Consider the following 17,429-nt stretch of genomic DNA (forward strand, 5'->3'; position numbering starts at 1 on the left):
ACCGCAACTAGAGAAACCCGTGCAGCACAACAAAAATCCCATGTGCCACCACTAAGACCTGACGCAGCCAATAAATAATCATACAAAATAAAAATAATCAATAATATTTTATTGATTTTAAAACAAGCAAAAAAAAATAAGAGTGCAAAAACTGTAATTGAGGCAATAACTGTGATGTTTTCGTTTTTTGGCCATGCAGCATGTGGGATATTAGTTCCCTAGCCAGGGATCACACCCACATCCCTTGCATTGGAAACTCAGAGTCTCAACTACTGGACTACTAGATAAGTCCCGTATCTGACATTTTGAATCACATTAAAAATAATCTTCCCTATTAGAGCACCATATTAACCACAACCTTCTGCACGCAGTTTCGAATGACATTTAACATAGATCTGCACAACATGTAACCAGAATCCTGCATCTTGAAGATAACTCTATCTGTGTCAGTTAACACATATGGTCATGCCCATGTTTCACATACCTTTGCCCAAACAGCTGTAGAGAGTCCCAGGATAGGGCTGATGGCCATTATCACAAGAGTGAGCTTCCATCCTCTGATAAACCCCACTATGAATCCTGCAAAAAACGTGGCTATTGCTTGAAAGAACATTCCAACCTTGTCACCAATTCCTTCACTGATTTTGGAGATGTCACTAAAAAAGATCACACCTAAGTGGTTACAGGCAGGAGGTCTTCAGTCAGAAACGTGAAGCAAACATCTAACCAACACAGACACAGGCAAAGCTCGTTCAGATGCCCGCAAGCCCCTCTCGCAGTCTTAGCCTCTTGAATGACACTTTCCCCACCTAAAAACTGTACAAAGGAAGAAATTCAGGATTAGTTCACACTTCTGGGAAGTTAGTATCATTAAAAGTTGATGCTGTTCAGTTAGTTAATCCTATTAGAGAAGGATTAGCATTTTGCACATATGTCTCAATTTGTTTGAAAGTAGGAATAAGGAGGCAGTGGCAACCCACTCCAGTACTCTTGCCTGGAAAATCCCATGGGCGGAGGAGCCTGGTGGGCTACAGTCCATGGCATCACGAAGAGTTGGACACGACTGAGTGACTTCACTTTCACTTTTCACTTTCACGCATTGGAGAAGGAAATGGCAACCCACTCCAGTGTTCTTGCCTGGAGAATCCCAGGGAGCCTGGTGGGGTGCCATCTATGGGGTCGCAGAGACTGAAGCGACTTAGCAGCAGCAGCAGGAATAAGGAAGGGCTCCTTCCTTCTACCCGTGGTGCTACTGTTAACCCACTCTGTTCTCAGTACAGCAGCCAGAGTGATCCTTTGGAAATGGAAGTCTGAACATGCTACTTCTCAGGTCAAAAATGTCCAGTGGCAGATCTGAAGTCCCTATGGAGGTCAACCAGGCCCAAAATGCCCTGATCCTCCTTCCTCTTGGACATTTGCTCACTACCCTCTCGCCAGGATCTCCAGCCAGAAAACGCTAATCATCTATCACCCACTGCTGGAACATAAGCAACAAGAGGCCAGAGATCTTTGCCTCATTCACTGTTAAATCACAAACATCTAGAACAGTGTTTAATAAGCCTTCAATTGTTTGTTGAATAAGTGAAGAGTCAACAAGAACTAAGAGAAGAAGTCTCTTTATGAATTCATTCAATTCCTGATTCACTCATTCATCCATCTTACTGGAGTGCCATCTTAATATCTGTCAGGCCTGTGATAAGGTCCATGAGAGAGAAACAAGTAAAGGATGTGAGTGTGTGTGTTAGTCCCATACGACTCTTTGGGACCCCATGGGCTGTATCCTGCTAGGCTCCTCTGTCCATGGGATTCTCCAGGCCAGAATACTAGAGTGGGTTGCCATCTCCTTCTCCAGGGGATCTTCCCAACCCAGGGATAGAACCCGGGTCTCCTGCATTTGCAGGCAGATTCTTTACTGTCTGAGCTACCAGGAAGCCCCAAAGGATGTAAGCTCAGTACTCAAATACACCTACTTATATAACTGAGGCCAGGAAAAAAAAAAAAAAAAAAACCTATCAGGTATGGAAAATGCACTGTGGCATAGGCTGTAACTGCTAGAGATGGCTATCAGATCATCTATTCCCAATATACACCAAATGTTTAATTGAGCAAACATTTTTTTCATTTAAAATCTTCCCTTGACAAGTTTGCACATAGCTAGTAGTTAATTTCTTTACGGACGTGTAGGTAACAACATACTTACTCTGTTAGCCGTGTATTGAGTTCAGTGATGTCACTGATGTCAAACCAGCCTATTTCTTGTCGTAGAATAGCATGAAAAAACTCTTGCCTAATTTTCTTAATCTGCCGGCCAGCTGCCAAAGTCCAAAATGAAACCTGTATATAGGCAGCAACAAGAACTCCAGCACCTAATCCTGAATAATAATATGCATATCTGGAAAACAATTCAAAAGTTTCTTTTAAATAGAGTCTTTATGCTTGCAAGAGAAATATGCAGAATTGGAAATTAATAAACTTACTGACAGATCACAAAGACCATGTAGGACATTATAACACATACAATTTTTTTTTCTCTTTTCTGACATTATAATAGAACAGTGGCCAATCTGTCCACTTGAATTATCAGCCAAAGGTAAAATAAACTTGTGTGGTTAACTGCAAACATACAGTGGTGTTCATGAGTCACTTTTAAACCTACACTGATCATCTGTAGACACAATTTGACTCTTCCATAATTCACATTCTAGACTTGCATATCCTACTGTCTGAAAAGCTTCACCACATTGCAAATACAGGAATAAATAGGCTGAACATGCAAAATGGCTCTGAGTGTAAGTTTTTCCCATGTTGTTTACACAGAGAACAAAAAGCCCTCTTCCTGATTGGCAGAAGTTGAAAGAATTTTTAAAAACAATGCTAAAATGTTATGAATTCAAATCAACTCAGAGTGTAGTCGTAACTAAATTGGAGGGAGGTTAGTATCTTTAGAAATATAAATTCAATTTCATTACTCTCAAATATATTTTCGTTTCAGGCCGCTACGGCAACAGACAGCACTCACTTAAGTCGGCAACATTAATTGAAAAGTAAACACAAACATTATGTGACAGGCTTTGGGGATTTCTATTAAGAAGGTGAAGAAAGGGGGAAAATGCCGTAAATGACAGTATTAGATCAACAGACAAAACTGGAATTCAGATGGTAGACCGGGTCAAAGTACTGTATCAATATGAAATGTACTGAGGTTGATAGCTGTACTGTGGTTATGAAGAGAATGCCCTGTTCTTGGAACCAATCAAGTATTTATAAGTAAAGGAACATGCTCTGGGCAACTTACTTTTTAAAAAAATTATTTATTCTTTTGGCTGCCCTGGGTCTTCGTAACAGCATGTGGGATCTATTTCCTTGACCAGGGATCAAACCCAGGCCTCCTGCATTGGGAGGACAGAGTCTTAACCGCTGGACCACCAGGGAAGGCCCCTGCGCAGCTTACTTTAAATGGCAGGGGAGGGGGTATAAATGGAAACAATAGGATAAAGAGTCTAACAAAAGCTAGAGTATACAGGGATTCTTTGTACATGCTTATAACTCTTCATAAGGTTGAAATTATTTTCAAATAAAATATTTTTTAAAAGCACAGTATAAAGAAGTACATATGATATATACATATATTAGCCAATTACCTAGTCATTTCTTCTTCCAGAATTCTGCCTGGATTTAGCATTGCCAGTGAAAAATTCACTAAAAAATAAAAATAAAAAAAATAAGACATTTTTGAAAGGCACTGCCAGGTTTTTAAAATCTTTTTCTCTTTCCCTCACTCTCAAGTCACTCTTACCATCTGGCCCACGTAAAGGGCCCTGGGGTTTATGTCCATCACGGGTCCAGTTGGGGAAGTAAAGCCCTCCCTCCCAGGTGCTGCCCCCCTACCAGAGGCCTCGGGCCTTTAGCAACACAGCTTCCTAGAGCAGCAGAGAGGAGCTGATGAAGGGTATACAGAAGGCAGAGGAAGAAAAAAGAAATGGTCCACATAGAAACACAGGATTTAACAGGCGCTTTTTTCTTAGTGGTGCAAAGCACTTTACAGATACTTGCTTCTTTTGATTCTACATTACTATATGTGTGTGTTTCCCTTACATGCTTCCTCACAACATAAATAATGGAAAGTCTGAATTACATTCATGGCAAAGGGAGAAAAATTAAGACAAGAAAGATCACTGAGTTGCTCAAAGATAAGTCAGTGGATCACTGGTGATCCGTCAGGGTCCTGCTTTCCTTGTCTTGGTTACTAGCCGTCCTGTAAACTGGTATGTTTAAAGCAGTATTAACTGGAAGGAAATGGTCTTTTACTTTGAACTAATTTTGATAAAAGTGTCAATGTGCCTTTTCTGGTTCACATGTTTTAGTAATGGATCCAGTGAGCATTTATTATATGCTGGGCACTGTTCTGAATACTATACACGCATCACATGGTCTAATTTTCACAATTCCATAGGTAGGACTATACCGGTAGGGCTATATCATAAATTCCTGTTTTACAGATGAGGAAACTGAAGCTCAGGGATATAAGGTAACTCACCCAAAGTCACTCAGTTATGATAGTAAGTAGGCTGAGAGTCCTAACGCTCCTCATACAGCACCCGACACTATGCCACACCGACTGAGTCACGGGGTAATGGCTTATTTTCACTTCTTTAACAGACACAGAGTAAAACATAAAAAGAAAACAGCCCATACCTACTGCATTCACAGAGTAACAGGATACAGTGTTACCACGGCACTGATGGGAAAATACATTTACCATGATGCCCAGAGAGAAACTAGGCTTTGCTCCTTTATCACGGGCAAACAGCCCTGAGGTCACATTTTCTGGGTGCTGTGTTATCACGCTTATCTTCTTCCAAAGGGCAATGAGGTAGAAATTTATTTTAAATTTAACCTACCGTCAGGATCAATTACCAGGCCTGTAGCCCGATGGTGGCATAATTTCTCCCTCAGGATTGCTCTTCCTGTAGATGTTCATAGCAAAGTGTTTCTGCTTATTGATCTAGCTCGTTATCAGCTACTAGGCCCTTGAGGAAGCAGACTCTATTTCACTTCTGTTCTCATCCATTCAGTTCTGTGTGCTCATTTGCTTCCTGAGTTCATAAATCTGGCACCTTCGATAGCTACGTTGGAAGTGTCTTTGGAACGAGAGGCAGACAAGCTGTGCGAAAGCTGAAGTATGTGCAGAAATCATTGTTCAAAACCACAGGAAACCTACAGATCATGCGTGCAGGGCTATTTTCCCCCTGAACTTAGAAAGCAGGTGAAATCTTAAAGTGACTTTTTCTCTCCTCCAACACCAATATTATAACTCGAACTGATCTTCCCTCCTAAGAAATAAAAATCTACATACATTACAAACGTGACCTGCTCCTTTCTCAGAGTCCCAGGCCAAGAATGGCAATCTAATTCTGGGTGAGCAACCCTAGAAGCCCTAAAGCCCCTAGGAAACCAAGTTTCTGCTGCCAGAGGACCAAGGTGTGACAAATGTGTATGAATGTGTTCCTTGAAGAGGCATGTGATGAAATCTGGAATGCTAGATCTGGAAATCTCACGGGATTCGATCTGGAGAAAGCCGCTATCTGGTCTTCCAGATGCTACATATTGGGCTTCAGCCTCACAAACAATCTTCAAGGAGTTACCTGGTTGAGTGGCTCACAGCACTGTCTGCCTGTTAGAATCACGTGGGGTGGGTGGAAAAATATATAGGTGTCCAATGGGGACGACAGAAGATGGTTGGATGGCATCACCGACTTGATGGACGTGTTTGAGTAAGCTCCAGGAGTTGGTGATAGACAGGGAAGCCTGGTGTGCTGCAGTCCAGGGGGTTGCAAAGAGTCAGATACGACTGAGCAACTGAACTGAGGCTCCATCCAAGACCAGCTGAATCAGAACCTCTAGCTGAGTCTAGATGATAATCTAAAAATTGCTTCCAATTGACTTTAATATACCAGGATGGAGAACTCCTTCTCTATTCTGCCTAAATGCCTCCCATAGCAAAGAAATGGGAAATTCTAAAGCTGCTTTTTAATTTTAGAGAGTTCCCATATATTCCATACATTTTATAGATGAGGAAACAGAATCTAAGAGTGGTTGTTGCATTTCCAAGTTCTTACAGCTAGTTTCCCCTCAGTGTTTATGTTCCAGACACTTGACATAAGTCATCTCATTCCATTCCATCAGCAAGCCTACCTTTCAAAGGTGATAACAGTAGGGATTATAGAGGTTAAGTAATTTGCCCCCAGCTCAGGTACAGGCCTAAATAATAAATGCATCCCTTAAGGAACACTCAAAGAGACACTAAATAAGGAGTGCTGTCACTTTGAGTCTCAGAGTAAATCGATGTCTGCCTCCCTTGATTCGGTCCAGGACTTCTTTTATTAATATTACACAGAAACACTCAGCACAAGACAGAATTGGTGGATGTCCAGGCAGTTTTAGCAGTATGGGTAATAAGTCAAGGTAACTGGGGCTCAAAAATGTCTTTTCCTTTCATCTACGTGGCAATGCAAGGGCACGCAGGGTGTATCAATTTCTCCACACAACCTCCTACATTATTACAGCCACACAGACTTGGCATAAAACATCAAGTTCCTAATACTCTGTAGAAACCCTGTTTCCTATGACTCCATTCTTAAGGTTTGGATGTGGAATGTTTTACGCATAGTTTCTGCACAACTGAGTCATTGTGAGGGAACAACCTTGCCACGGAGACTTTATTCTGTTGACAAGGATGGAGTCTGTTCACAATAACTCATTGTCAGACCCTCTTGTGATTTAAACCTTTTTTTTCTCTTCTAACATTCTCGTCTCATTTGGCTCCCATTGAGTCTTGCTGCTCAAGAATCCAACAATTCTAAAGAACAGACTCTAGACAAACATCATCTCGGTGAGACGAGCTAGCGAGCTCAGCTAGGGACACCTGAGGGCTCTACCAGCTCTCAACCCCCATGACTTTGGCTAAACTCTACAAACCTAAACATATCAAAGAGCTGTCTGGATTCAGAGTGAGCATGAAATGCAACAATTCGTTTTCTCCTAAGAGCCATGGGAATATTATTTGTACAAACCTGAAGAGTGGACACTGGCATTAATAACATTTGAGGGACTTCTCATTCCAAACCCTCCAAGACAATCAAGTTGCCTAACGACAAACGTGGCTGTAGGGAACCAAGTGTCATTTAATTCGGAGGTCACCGAAACAGCTGGCAACTCTGGTGAGTATATCACTCCAGCGGTCACAGGTCTGCAGGGGACTTGCTCGTGCCATTCCCCAGAAAGACCTTGAATTTGGCCCTGGGCACAGTACGTGGCACCTGTCTGCCATTCCAGCTTCAAAGCAATTTGGTTGCATAATTAGAAACACATTAAAAATAAGCAGACTGCCCCAAATAAGGAAGCTGTGGAATTACTCTGGTGTTAGCAAAAACCAAAACGGGACTAATAAAACTGGACCAAATGTCAACCTGCCTGGGATAAGTACATTGCATCCAGTTAAAAAAAATTAACTGTGATAAGATATACATTACCATCTTAACCATTTAAAGTGTATAGTTAAGTAGTGCTAAATATATTTACACTCTGGTAAAATCAATCTCCAGAACTTTTTTAGCTTCCCCAACTGAAACTATGCCCATTAAACAACTCCCCATTTCCTTATCCTCCACCCCCAGCTACCACTATCTTCTTTTCTGTTTCTATGAATTTGGCTACTCTAGACACCTCCTATAAGCAGAATAATTTGATATTTGTCTTCTTTCACTTAGCGTAATGTCCTCAAGATTCATCCATGTTACAGCAGGTGTCAAAATTTCCTTCCTTTTTAAGGCTTTTTAACACTCCATTGTATGTATGTAACAACTTTTGTTTATCCAGTCATTCAGCTGAGTTTTTAAAATCCTAAATTGAAGCCAGTTTTGATTGATAGATTCTAATATGGGCATCCTCCTGTTCTGTGTGTGTGTATTATACATCTATAAAGCTTATAAGAAGTAAAAGGAAAATAAAAATTCCTAGTTTCCTTAAAGACTTTTTAAACTATCCTATCTTACTCTTTACAATATTTGTGTTAAAGTTTTGGCCACTGGTCAAATACAAGTAATCCAGTTAAAACTTTCCCAGACACAATTTTTAAAGGAGAATGTACAGCACTTACATTGGCAGTATAATGTGTACAGTCATGAGCGTGGTATGGACGTAGAAAGACCTGAGTGAATTCTGCCCTAACGCTGTAAAATTTGGGGAGGTTATTTATTCTCTCCAAGCCTCAGTTGTCTTCATGTGTCACTGAGAATAAGACCTAGCACATGATACACACTATGAAAGATTTCTATTATTTTTGTTATAAAGAGGTTCTTCTCAGAGACAGTAGTACTAGAGAATAAATAAACTATTTTTGTAGGAGTGTGCTTTAACTATTCAAAGGATGCTTCTACTAGACATCTAAAAGGTATTAGTATTCATCAATATTCATGTAAAGAGATCCTATTGTATAAACTAAGCAATCATGTTCTTAGGTAATTACAACTAAGCCCTACAATGCTAACCAAATATGTAGCTCTCAACAGTGAACGCTGGAAACTCTTCCTGAGTGTCATCTAAATACAGTCTACTGCCTCTCAGGTGCCTCTACTGTGGAAGCTGCCTCTCCTTTATTAGCCATCTCCTTCACATCCCCCATCTGTGAGCAGCAGGGCTCCACTCGGTCTCCAGCTAGTGCCCGCAGGTCTCTAGGGAGGAACTGAGCCATCGTGCTGGGTAGAAAGCATGGCTATCTTCCTTTCTATGCTAAGTCTGTCTAATATGAAAATAACTTTGTCCATTGGAACCTCACTCCAATGCTGCTGACATAGCCCCTCGCACTGATGGCATTAACTTATGTGACTCCTTTGGCACTCCAGTAATTTTAGTCTTTTGGGAGAGTTTCAAAGCACATCATTCTCATACTGAATCCATTCACTCTTTAGTAAAGTGCTCTGTTAAGGAACAGTCAACCTTGTTGATCCAAATACTAGAGACAGAAAGTAGGTGTCATTTTAGCAAGAAGGATAGGAGAGAGGGGGAGGGGCGGGGAAGAAGAAAAAATAAAAAACAGACCCACAAGCTGAGGACAGCTAAGAAGTATTGCCATGCCAACTGATGCATTTTGAAGCTAGCTCATCAATAGTCATTAACTGAATGGACACTGTGCAGACATGCTCTGCTATGGTTCCACCATCCTCAAGCAGACTGACTTCCTTACTTTATTGAAATACAAAGCTTTCTGGAAATTTCCTTATTCTATACTTAAAGTCCAATAGCATACACTTATTTGTTGAAATTTAACTGATTATTTGAAGAATTTTACCAAGAATTTTAAAACTCCTTCTGTGATATCTGAAGCTACCCAGATGTCCAAACCATGAAGCAAGCAGATGATGAATACAAAAATCAATTTCTAATCTTTCACTCAGTTAAATAAATGAACACATCTATACATCTACGTATTTTAATTAAAGAAATGCTTACCTGGAAGGGAGAAATTTCCTCCAGTATTAACAAATCTGTCAGTCATTTCTCCAAATACTATCATCATGAGGGGCAGACCTGATCCATGAGTTATGGCCATGATAGTGCCAAAAGACATAAATAATTTATCCTGCCAATCAGAGTATCGAAACTAAAAAAAGAAAGAAAGAAAGAAAGAAAAGATAAGAATACTTAGTTTGTATAACAGAATTTCTCTTTTTTCACAGTGTATGTTCTTTGGATTTTTCTTTAAGGTCAGTAACCATTCCAAATAAATGTATTAGGGAAGAAAGAGAATTTCAATTCAAATCATTGACAGAGTAATTTCAAGATTCTATTCATTTTGTATCTGTGTGGAAAAAATTCTAATTTCATTTAATCAGTGTCTTATTTGGGTAAGTGATTGCAATATAATCAGAAGGGACTAAGATTTGGTTTCATTAAGAAATACTGTTTGCTCTTCCAGAGCTCCTGAGGTAGTGAATTAGAAACAGCTAGGGGTTGATCTCATTTACATACACACACATAATACATCCTTTAAAAAGACATTCAGAATATTTCAGACAGAGAATTATAAAGGGTGGAGAGGGAATGGATATTCTGGGTTTTGAGGATAAGGCCCCTTTAAGATGCTTAAGTTAGCTTTTTGGAAGACAGATCAATAGTGAAGGGCAAGAAACTTAAGGAGTGCCTGGGTGTGTGCTTTAGGGAAGTCTTGCTTATGGAGATGATACTCATTGTAGAATCTTGAAGGACAAGGGGGAATTATCGAAGAAGAACTGGGGAGTGCAGAGAAAGTGGGGGAGGTGGGGGCTTAGAACAGCAGCGTGACTGGAAACTACATGAGTCCTCAGGGAACTCCACGTGGTGGAATTTCTAAGCACACAGTACAGAGCATATTAGAGAGAGGTCTAAAAGGCCTGGTGGCCACACCAACTATCTTGGATTTAGTACCATCTATAGAGGGCTTCCCGGAGAAGGCAATGGCACCCCACTCCAGTACTCTTGCCTGGAAAATCCCATGGATGGAGGAGCCTGGTAGGCTGCAGTCCATGGGGTCGCTGAGAGTCGGACACAACTGAGCGACTTCACTTTCACTTTTCACTTTCATGCACTGGAGAAGGAAATGGCAACCCACTCCAGTGTTCTTGCCTGGAGAATCCCAGGGATGGGGGAGCCTGGTGGGCTGCCAGACGTCTATGGGGTCGTACAGAGTCGGACACGACTGAAGTGACTTAGCAGCAGCAGCATAGAGGGCTTCCCTGGTGGCTCAGCTGGTAAAGAATCTGCCTGCAATGTGGGAGACCCAGGGTCGATCCTTGGGTTGGGAAGATCCCCTGGAGAAGGGTAAGGCTACCCACTCCAGTATTCTGGCCTGGAGAATTCCATGGACTGAATAGTCCATGGTGTCACAAAGAGTCAGACACGACTGAGCAACTTCAACTTATCACTTATAGAGGGAAGTAGTTATATCAGTAAAGTGCACAACACTGAAGAACTAACCAGCCAATCAGTGTCATAATACTCCAAAAACCCTTTGTCCTTCACCACCTTTTTGAGTTCTCTCCAAATTCCCACTTTTTCTCCCCATTTCTGATTGACTGAAACTATGCCTCTCTCTCTGTTCTTTTGTCCTCTGCCTTCCAGACTACATCTCCTGTCTCTCAGTTTTCCATTTCTATACTCTCCCCTCTGTCCCTCACATCTCTCTCATCTTTTTAACCCTTATCTCTGCCCATTTCCCCACCCCACTCCCTTTGGGGGACAAAGAAGGAACAATCATCAAGAGAATGGGTGATGAGTCAGGCTGGCAGATGGTCCTTGAGAGTGGAGGCTGAGTTAGAGGGAGTCACCATGCAGGGGCACCCTGAGGTTAAAGCATAAAGTCGGGGGGCGGTGTGCCAACTGCTCTCAGGGATTTCCAGAAGTTCGGTCTGGGAGACCAAATTCCATCATTAAACACAGGGCAAGCAAGAGTGTTGAGAGAGACAAAGGGTGGGAAGCCAGGTGGAGCTTGGAATGAAACAAGGCGGGCAGGTAAAGTCCAGAGCGGGTGGGGAAGGGCCCCTTAAATTGGCACAAAAGTGTCCCCAGGGTTCACCTTAGTGGCCGGAGGGGAAGGGAGATAGAGCACTTGAGTTTCTGGGCCACAGCTCAAGCACAGGAGCAAGTTGACATGCAGTGTTGTCTTCAAATATTTATGGGAAACTTCTGCTGCTGCTGCTAAGTCGCTTCAGTCGTGTCCGACTCTGTGTGACCCTATAGACAGCAGCCCACCAGGCTCCTCCGTCCCTGGGATTCTCCAGGCAAGAACACTGGAGTGGGTTGCCATTTCCTTCTCCACGTGAAACTGAGGAAAGTTTTAAATGCTCTTCATAGTACATTTGAAACTCATGTAATGTAATATATTCACTGCACCTCAATTAAAAAGTTTCTCATATTAATGAAACAAAATTTTATTGTCACCAAGCTTCAGTGAAAATTCCAGGAATTTCACAGTAATATCCTAAGTAACCTAGATCTGTTCTCAGTGGTTTTTCAACAAAAGAAGGCCTTTCTGTGTTGTGCTGTGCTTAGTCACTCAGTCGTGTCCGACTCTTTGCGACCCTATGGACTGTGGCCCGCCAGGCTCCTCTGTCCATGGGGATTCTCCAGGCAAGAATACTGGAGTGGGTTACTCCATGCCCTACTCCAGGGGATCTTCCCAACCCAGAGATCAAACCCAGATCTCCCGCTTTGCAGGTAGATTCTTTACCATCTGAGCCATCAGAGAAGCCTGAATGCCTAACTCCTATTAAAATGCAGTTTTATTCTGAACCTCAATCAGAACAGCAGGAAAAAAAATCTATTGAGAGTGAAAAAGATTACATTTATATTTAAGGTTAAACTTCCAAATTCAAATGAAAATTTCTGTTTCTACCTTAAGGTTTGTGACATTTTGTTTTCTGAAAGAGGCAGATTTAAAACCTTTGCATTAAAACCAGATTTAGTTTTACAAACAATTTAGTCTCTAAAGTACTGAATTGAAAAGATGTTACCCTTACTGAGATTTTTAAACACAAAAGTCACAAGCATAAGGGAGAAGAGAATGAAACTTAATAAACTGGAGATTTCAGATGACATGCTTTTTTTTTTTTTTTTTACCAACTTCTTTGTTATCAAATAATGGCTGTCATAGTTTAAAACATATCCTATTCACCAAAAGTGGGCAAACATTTTCTTGGGTCCCCTCTCTAAGACATATTACAAATGAAAAACAGATTTGACTTCTTCCAAAAATATGTTGGCTTGCCCTGGACTGGTGGAAAACCACTGAGAATTATCATAAACATATCTGAATCTGTAATATTAACTTCATATTTAATCAGTTTCCCTGGAGTCCAATGTGAACATAGATTTTTTAAGCATTTACAATTTTCTGTAGTTAACAATCTTCTTGTACACAAGTTTATTTTAAGGTAAATTTGTGTGTGTGTGTGAGAAACAAGATGCAGAGATGTATTTTTCTGAAATTAATTGGTTTGTATGGTGCTTCAAACACCAGTCCTAACTTCAATTTCCCGGTACACCAGTTAGCTCTGCTCTCCCAGCCAGCCTATCCCTACCTGCTTTATCATCCACCTTGAGAATGTGGGCCATTAAATACAATGAGCCAATCCAGGACATCTGCTGCTGCCTACAGACAAGCTTAAAGCACTTCTCACCACAGATCCAAGACATCAAACGTAAATGAAGGCAGAACTGATTCAAACTTAGTATTTCACAGCTTACCAATGTTAATGGTCCAATCAAATTTACTTTCTTCATTTTTTCCTTAGCTTGGCTGCTGTAAAAAAATATATATATATTTTTTATATATAAAAAATTTAAATTTTTGAATTTAAAAACTCTTACAAAATATTTCACAGTCAACTGAATATAAATTTAAGTAGTTGCCATATTTGAATATTATATTTTCAAATGTAAAAGAGTGATGTCCACAAACTGTCGAAATTATCCAGTTTAACACGCAGTGTAAGGCAATGACCAAGTGCAAAGGTAACTGTCCAAGGCACTACAGGAATCTCTGGATAACCGGGGAATGGTCACCTGCCTTGCAGCATGCATGCACAGAAGGAAGATGACCATGTCAACAACGTCTGCAAGATCAGTTAATGCTTCATGTGCTAAAAAGGTACATATTGATCTAAAATTAGTAATGGCCACTCTTCTGAATGATTACAGGGAGTGCTGTCAGGAAATCCTGTCAGCTCTACATTCAAAATACATCTGGAGTTCACTCACTCTTCGCCACTTTCATAACTATCCTAACAGCCCGGAGAACTCCTGCCTTGTTTCTCCACTTCCGCTTATGCCCACTTCAGTCTATCCACAACATGATACTCAGAGTCATCATTTAAAAACACAAGTCACAGGCTTGCTAAAGAGGAGGAAGAGGCAAGGGACGGATTGGGAGTTTGGGATTAGCAGATGCCAGCTATTACACATAAGATGGATGAACAACAAGGTCCTCCTGAAGAACACAGGGAACTATATCAACATCCTGTAATAAATCATAATGGAAAAGAACATGAAAAAATGTGTGTGCAAATATATACATATATATATGAATAGCAGATCATTTTGCTGTATAGCAGAAATTAACACAGCATTGGAAATCAACTCTACTTCAATAAATTAAAAAAAAACTCTCAGGTCATATTATGCTGCTACTCTACTCAAAGGCTTACAAGTGGCTTCCACTTTTCTCAGAGTAAAAGCCAGATCCTTACACTGGCCTCTCCGGCCCCACATGATATTCTTTGTTGCCTCTCTGAGCACAGTGCCCACTCCCACTCCTGCCAGCTCTGCTCCAGACACCCAGGTCTCTCTGCCTCCGCTGTCCTGTGAACACTCCAAACACGTCCCCCACAGGGTCTGCATTACCTCTGCTGGGAGGGGTACATATATGCCACACAGCTCTCTCATTTTTTTTTTTTCAAGTTCTTGCTTAAATATTGCCTTCTCAATATGACCTACCTTAACTACCCTATTTAAAATTGCTTTTTTGCACTCCTGATTTCTTTAGCCTTAATTAACGTGTTCCCATAGCATTCATTACCTGCTAACAATTGTTTGCAGGACAAAGTGCCCCTGGGAAAAGAGTTTATGGATGCTTCTTTTTCACAAATGATCACATATTTGCATAGATCTAACTTTATATTACTTAAAGCCCAAGAGTGCCCCTGGTTTCTTGGTCTGGGATATCTGATGCCCTTTGGTGATAATTTGTCTCAGAAGCACAGGCTATTAATTTGGTTTTAGGTTGGAAACACTGTTGCTTCTTCAGTCTTGGGTATGGAATGAAACACAATCTGGTTCTCCCCTTAGGCAGGAAGATGGAATTTGATGTAATATTTTTCTTTTATGTATCTTGGGCTTTAATTTCATGGCATATAAAGACTACTTGCAAGATTTTAGCAACTACTATTCAGCATATGTATTGTTTACATCTATTCTCAATAATAAATAAATGCTAACTGTAGGAGAGCAGACTTTTTTTACCTAAATGCATTTATTTAAATTTCCAGGTAAAGTTTTATTCACAGGACTTGATCCCAAACTATCTGGAACATTTTCTGAAATCAAAGGACTGACATCTGCAATGAAATATGTTCACAAGAATGTGACAGGCGAAACTGCGTGATCGCAACAACCATGGAACTCAGTTTTCCCTGGACCACTGAAGTGAGCTGAACTTCTTTAGCATGCAAGTTTTGGTCCATTTTTTATAAAAGTGTGTCTCATTACACTTAAGTTCATAATCTTAACTTTTTCTTAGTCTTTTACACTCTTTAAACTGTCTTCTTCCCAACACAAGGCTGTGAGCCCCGGTTCTGAGAACTTCTTGGGTTCTGCTGTGTTACTACATCTTTTGCAGGGGTAACCCCTCTGTACACTCACCAATGTTTAGCCTGTGCAACACAGAAATAGACTTCTTGGAGAAAATGCCACCTATTTATAGATTCACAGTCAATTCCAGCCTAAATTGCCAGCGAATGAAAACCACATTTTTCTAGAAGAAAAAATACCATCCATGGGTTTTCCAATTTCATAGGGCAAACTAGATATTCTGTGAATGAATACCATGGTACGTAGAAGAAATAAAGCAAGATTATTGTATGAAGAAATTAACAGGCTAAAATAATGCCCCGGTTTAACCACCAGATAGGCATGTTCTCTGTTAACTAATCAGGCCACTTGCAGCTTGAGGACCCACTACAGAACCTGATAAGTTTGTCCCTCTGGGTGATCACTGGATGACACAGGTCAATTGGTTCTGGGTGGCTTGGCATGAACTCAGAGACCACAACAGACTCATAAATTTTGAGGCTGAAGGCAAAAACGATTCACTGTCCTCAAAGTGAAAGAGGGACAAAGCCAGCATGCCACTTACTGATTGCTTCTGCCCCTACTAAGGTGGAGAAGTGAGAGTGACAAGGGCCCTTGGGGCCAAAGAGCCAGCACAAGGAGAAAGACAGGCAAGCAGAGAAAGGCAGAGGTTCCCCCTTGCATTTGAGCAACAGTTTCTTTGGAAGCGCAGGTAACCCACCCCAGGCTGCTCAAGGTTCCCCTCCCCACCTCACCCCTCACCCCCCAGAGGGGAGAAAGAGGGAACCGGAGAGCTGAGAGGAAGGCGGGTAAAATGAGGAGGAAGAGGAATAATGAGTGGAGGAAGGAGCTGCCTGCTTCACTACACTTGTTTAAAACGCACAACCATCAACAGCAGGGGTCTGATGCTCTTTAAGCCCGGAAGATCAGACGATGCTTATGAGAGATTTCTGGAAAAGTCGTGAGCTCCATAATGCAAGGAGTGTTACACCACACATGCTCATGGAAGGGCCCTGCACAAAGGGAAGGGGCGCCTTCAACCATGCTCTCTTTCCTGGTGGTGTTTATTGGCCAAGTCGTGTCTGACTCTCTGCCACAAGAGGACTGTAGCCCACCAGGCTCTTCTGCCCATGGGGATTCTCCAGGGAAGAATACAGGAGTGGCTTGCCTTGCCCGTCTCAAGGGGATCTTCCCAAGTCAGGGATCCCCGTGTCTCTGAGGGATTCTTTATCACTGAGCCACCAGGAAAGCCAGCCTGTCGCAAAAGAAGCCTCAGTGACATTCCTTGGGTAAAGTCAGAACCACAGAAAAGACTCTAAGGAAACTCCCAAACAAAGGCCAAAGGCATCATCCACTCAACTTCTTTGCTCGGCTCCATGTGGCTCTGCTGACTCGCGTGTAACGAGAAAAGCAGAAAAGCGGTGGCCGAGGGTGATGTACCTGCTGACGCCCAGTTCAAATCCGTCCTCCCTGGTCTCGGTGATCCGGAATGTTGCGATCCTTCCCACCTCTGGATCCATCTCCGCCTGGGGAGAAACCAGTCTCAGGTCCAGGGGCACCAGCCCCAGCCTGGGGAGGTCGCTCAGCCTCCTCACAGCACCCCCCTCCTCACCCAGCCGGGGTTCGGGGCCAGCAGACTGGTCGCCGGGACCGGGAGGACTGCACGGATGCCACGCTGCCCGCCGCCGGGAGCCCACCTTCCCGAGCTTCCCTCACCCGGGACTGCGCCTGTTTCTGGCCGAGCCGCTGGGCGCCGGGGCTGCGGGGCCTGGGACTTTGCTCGCTCCCGCCCCCGCCCCTCCCCGAGAGTGTCCGGCCCCAGCGACGCCTCCTGAAGCCGCCGGGGCCAGGGCCCCGGGCAGAGGAGGCGCTCCAGCCGCCAGGCTCGCTCCACACACCCCGCGGGGAAGGGTGCCCGGCGCGCCGCCCTCCGCTGCGCCCACCCCCGGCGAGCAGCCAGTCCCGAGCCAGCTGCGGCCGATAAGCCCCGCGACCAGCCTGGTGCCGCTGGGTGTTCCGAAAGCCTCGCCTGGCGGGCCACTCGAGCC

General features: G+C 42.5%; 1 protein-coding gene across 9 annotated transcripts in view; it reads right to left on the reverse strand.

Annotated features, from left to right (window-relative positions):
• ABCB4 (ATP binding cassette subfamily B member 4) overlaps positions 1 to 17,429 on the reverse strand; it is a 72,525-nt gene extending 55,096 nt beyond the window's left edge. For 2 of the 9 annotated variants that reach the window (XM_027539873.1, XM_027539867.1), the window contains exons 1-7: positions 17,098 to 17,429; positions 16,822 to 16,907; positions 13,282 to 13,336; positions 9,511 to 9,661; positions 3,642 to 3,699; positions 2,201 to 2,392; positions 485 to 656 (exon numbers count right to left, since the gene is read on the reverse strand). In XM_027539873.1, the coding sequence (XP_027395674.1) occupies positions 485 to 656; positions 2,201 to 2,392; positions 3,642 to 3,699; positions 9,511 to 9,661; positions 13,282 to 13,336; positions 16,822 to 16,901 (708 nt within the window). In that variant the 5' untranslated portion in view covers positions 16,902 to 16,907; positions 17,098 to 17,429. The other 7 variants (XM_027539871.1, XM_027539870.1, XM_027539868.1 and 4 more) reach the window with 7 other exon arrangements.

The sequence above is a fragment of the Bos indicus x Bos taurus genome, chromosome 4 (assembly GCF_003369695.1).
Source record: "Bos indicus x Bos taurus breed Angus x Brahman F1 hybrid chromosome 4, Bos_hybrid_MaternalHap_v2.0, whole genome shotgun sequence".
Taxonomy (NCBI): domain Eukaryota; kingdom Metazoa; phylum Chordata; class Mammalia; order Artiodactyla; family Bovidae; genus Bos; species Bos indicus x Bos taurus.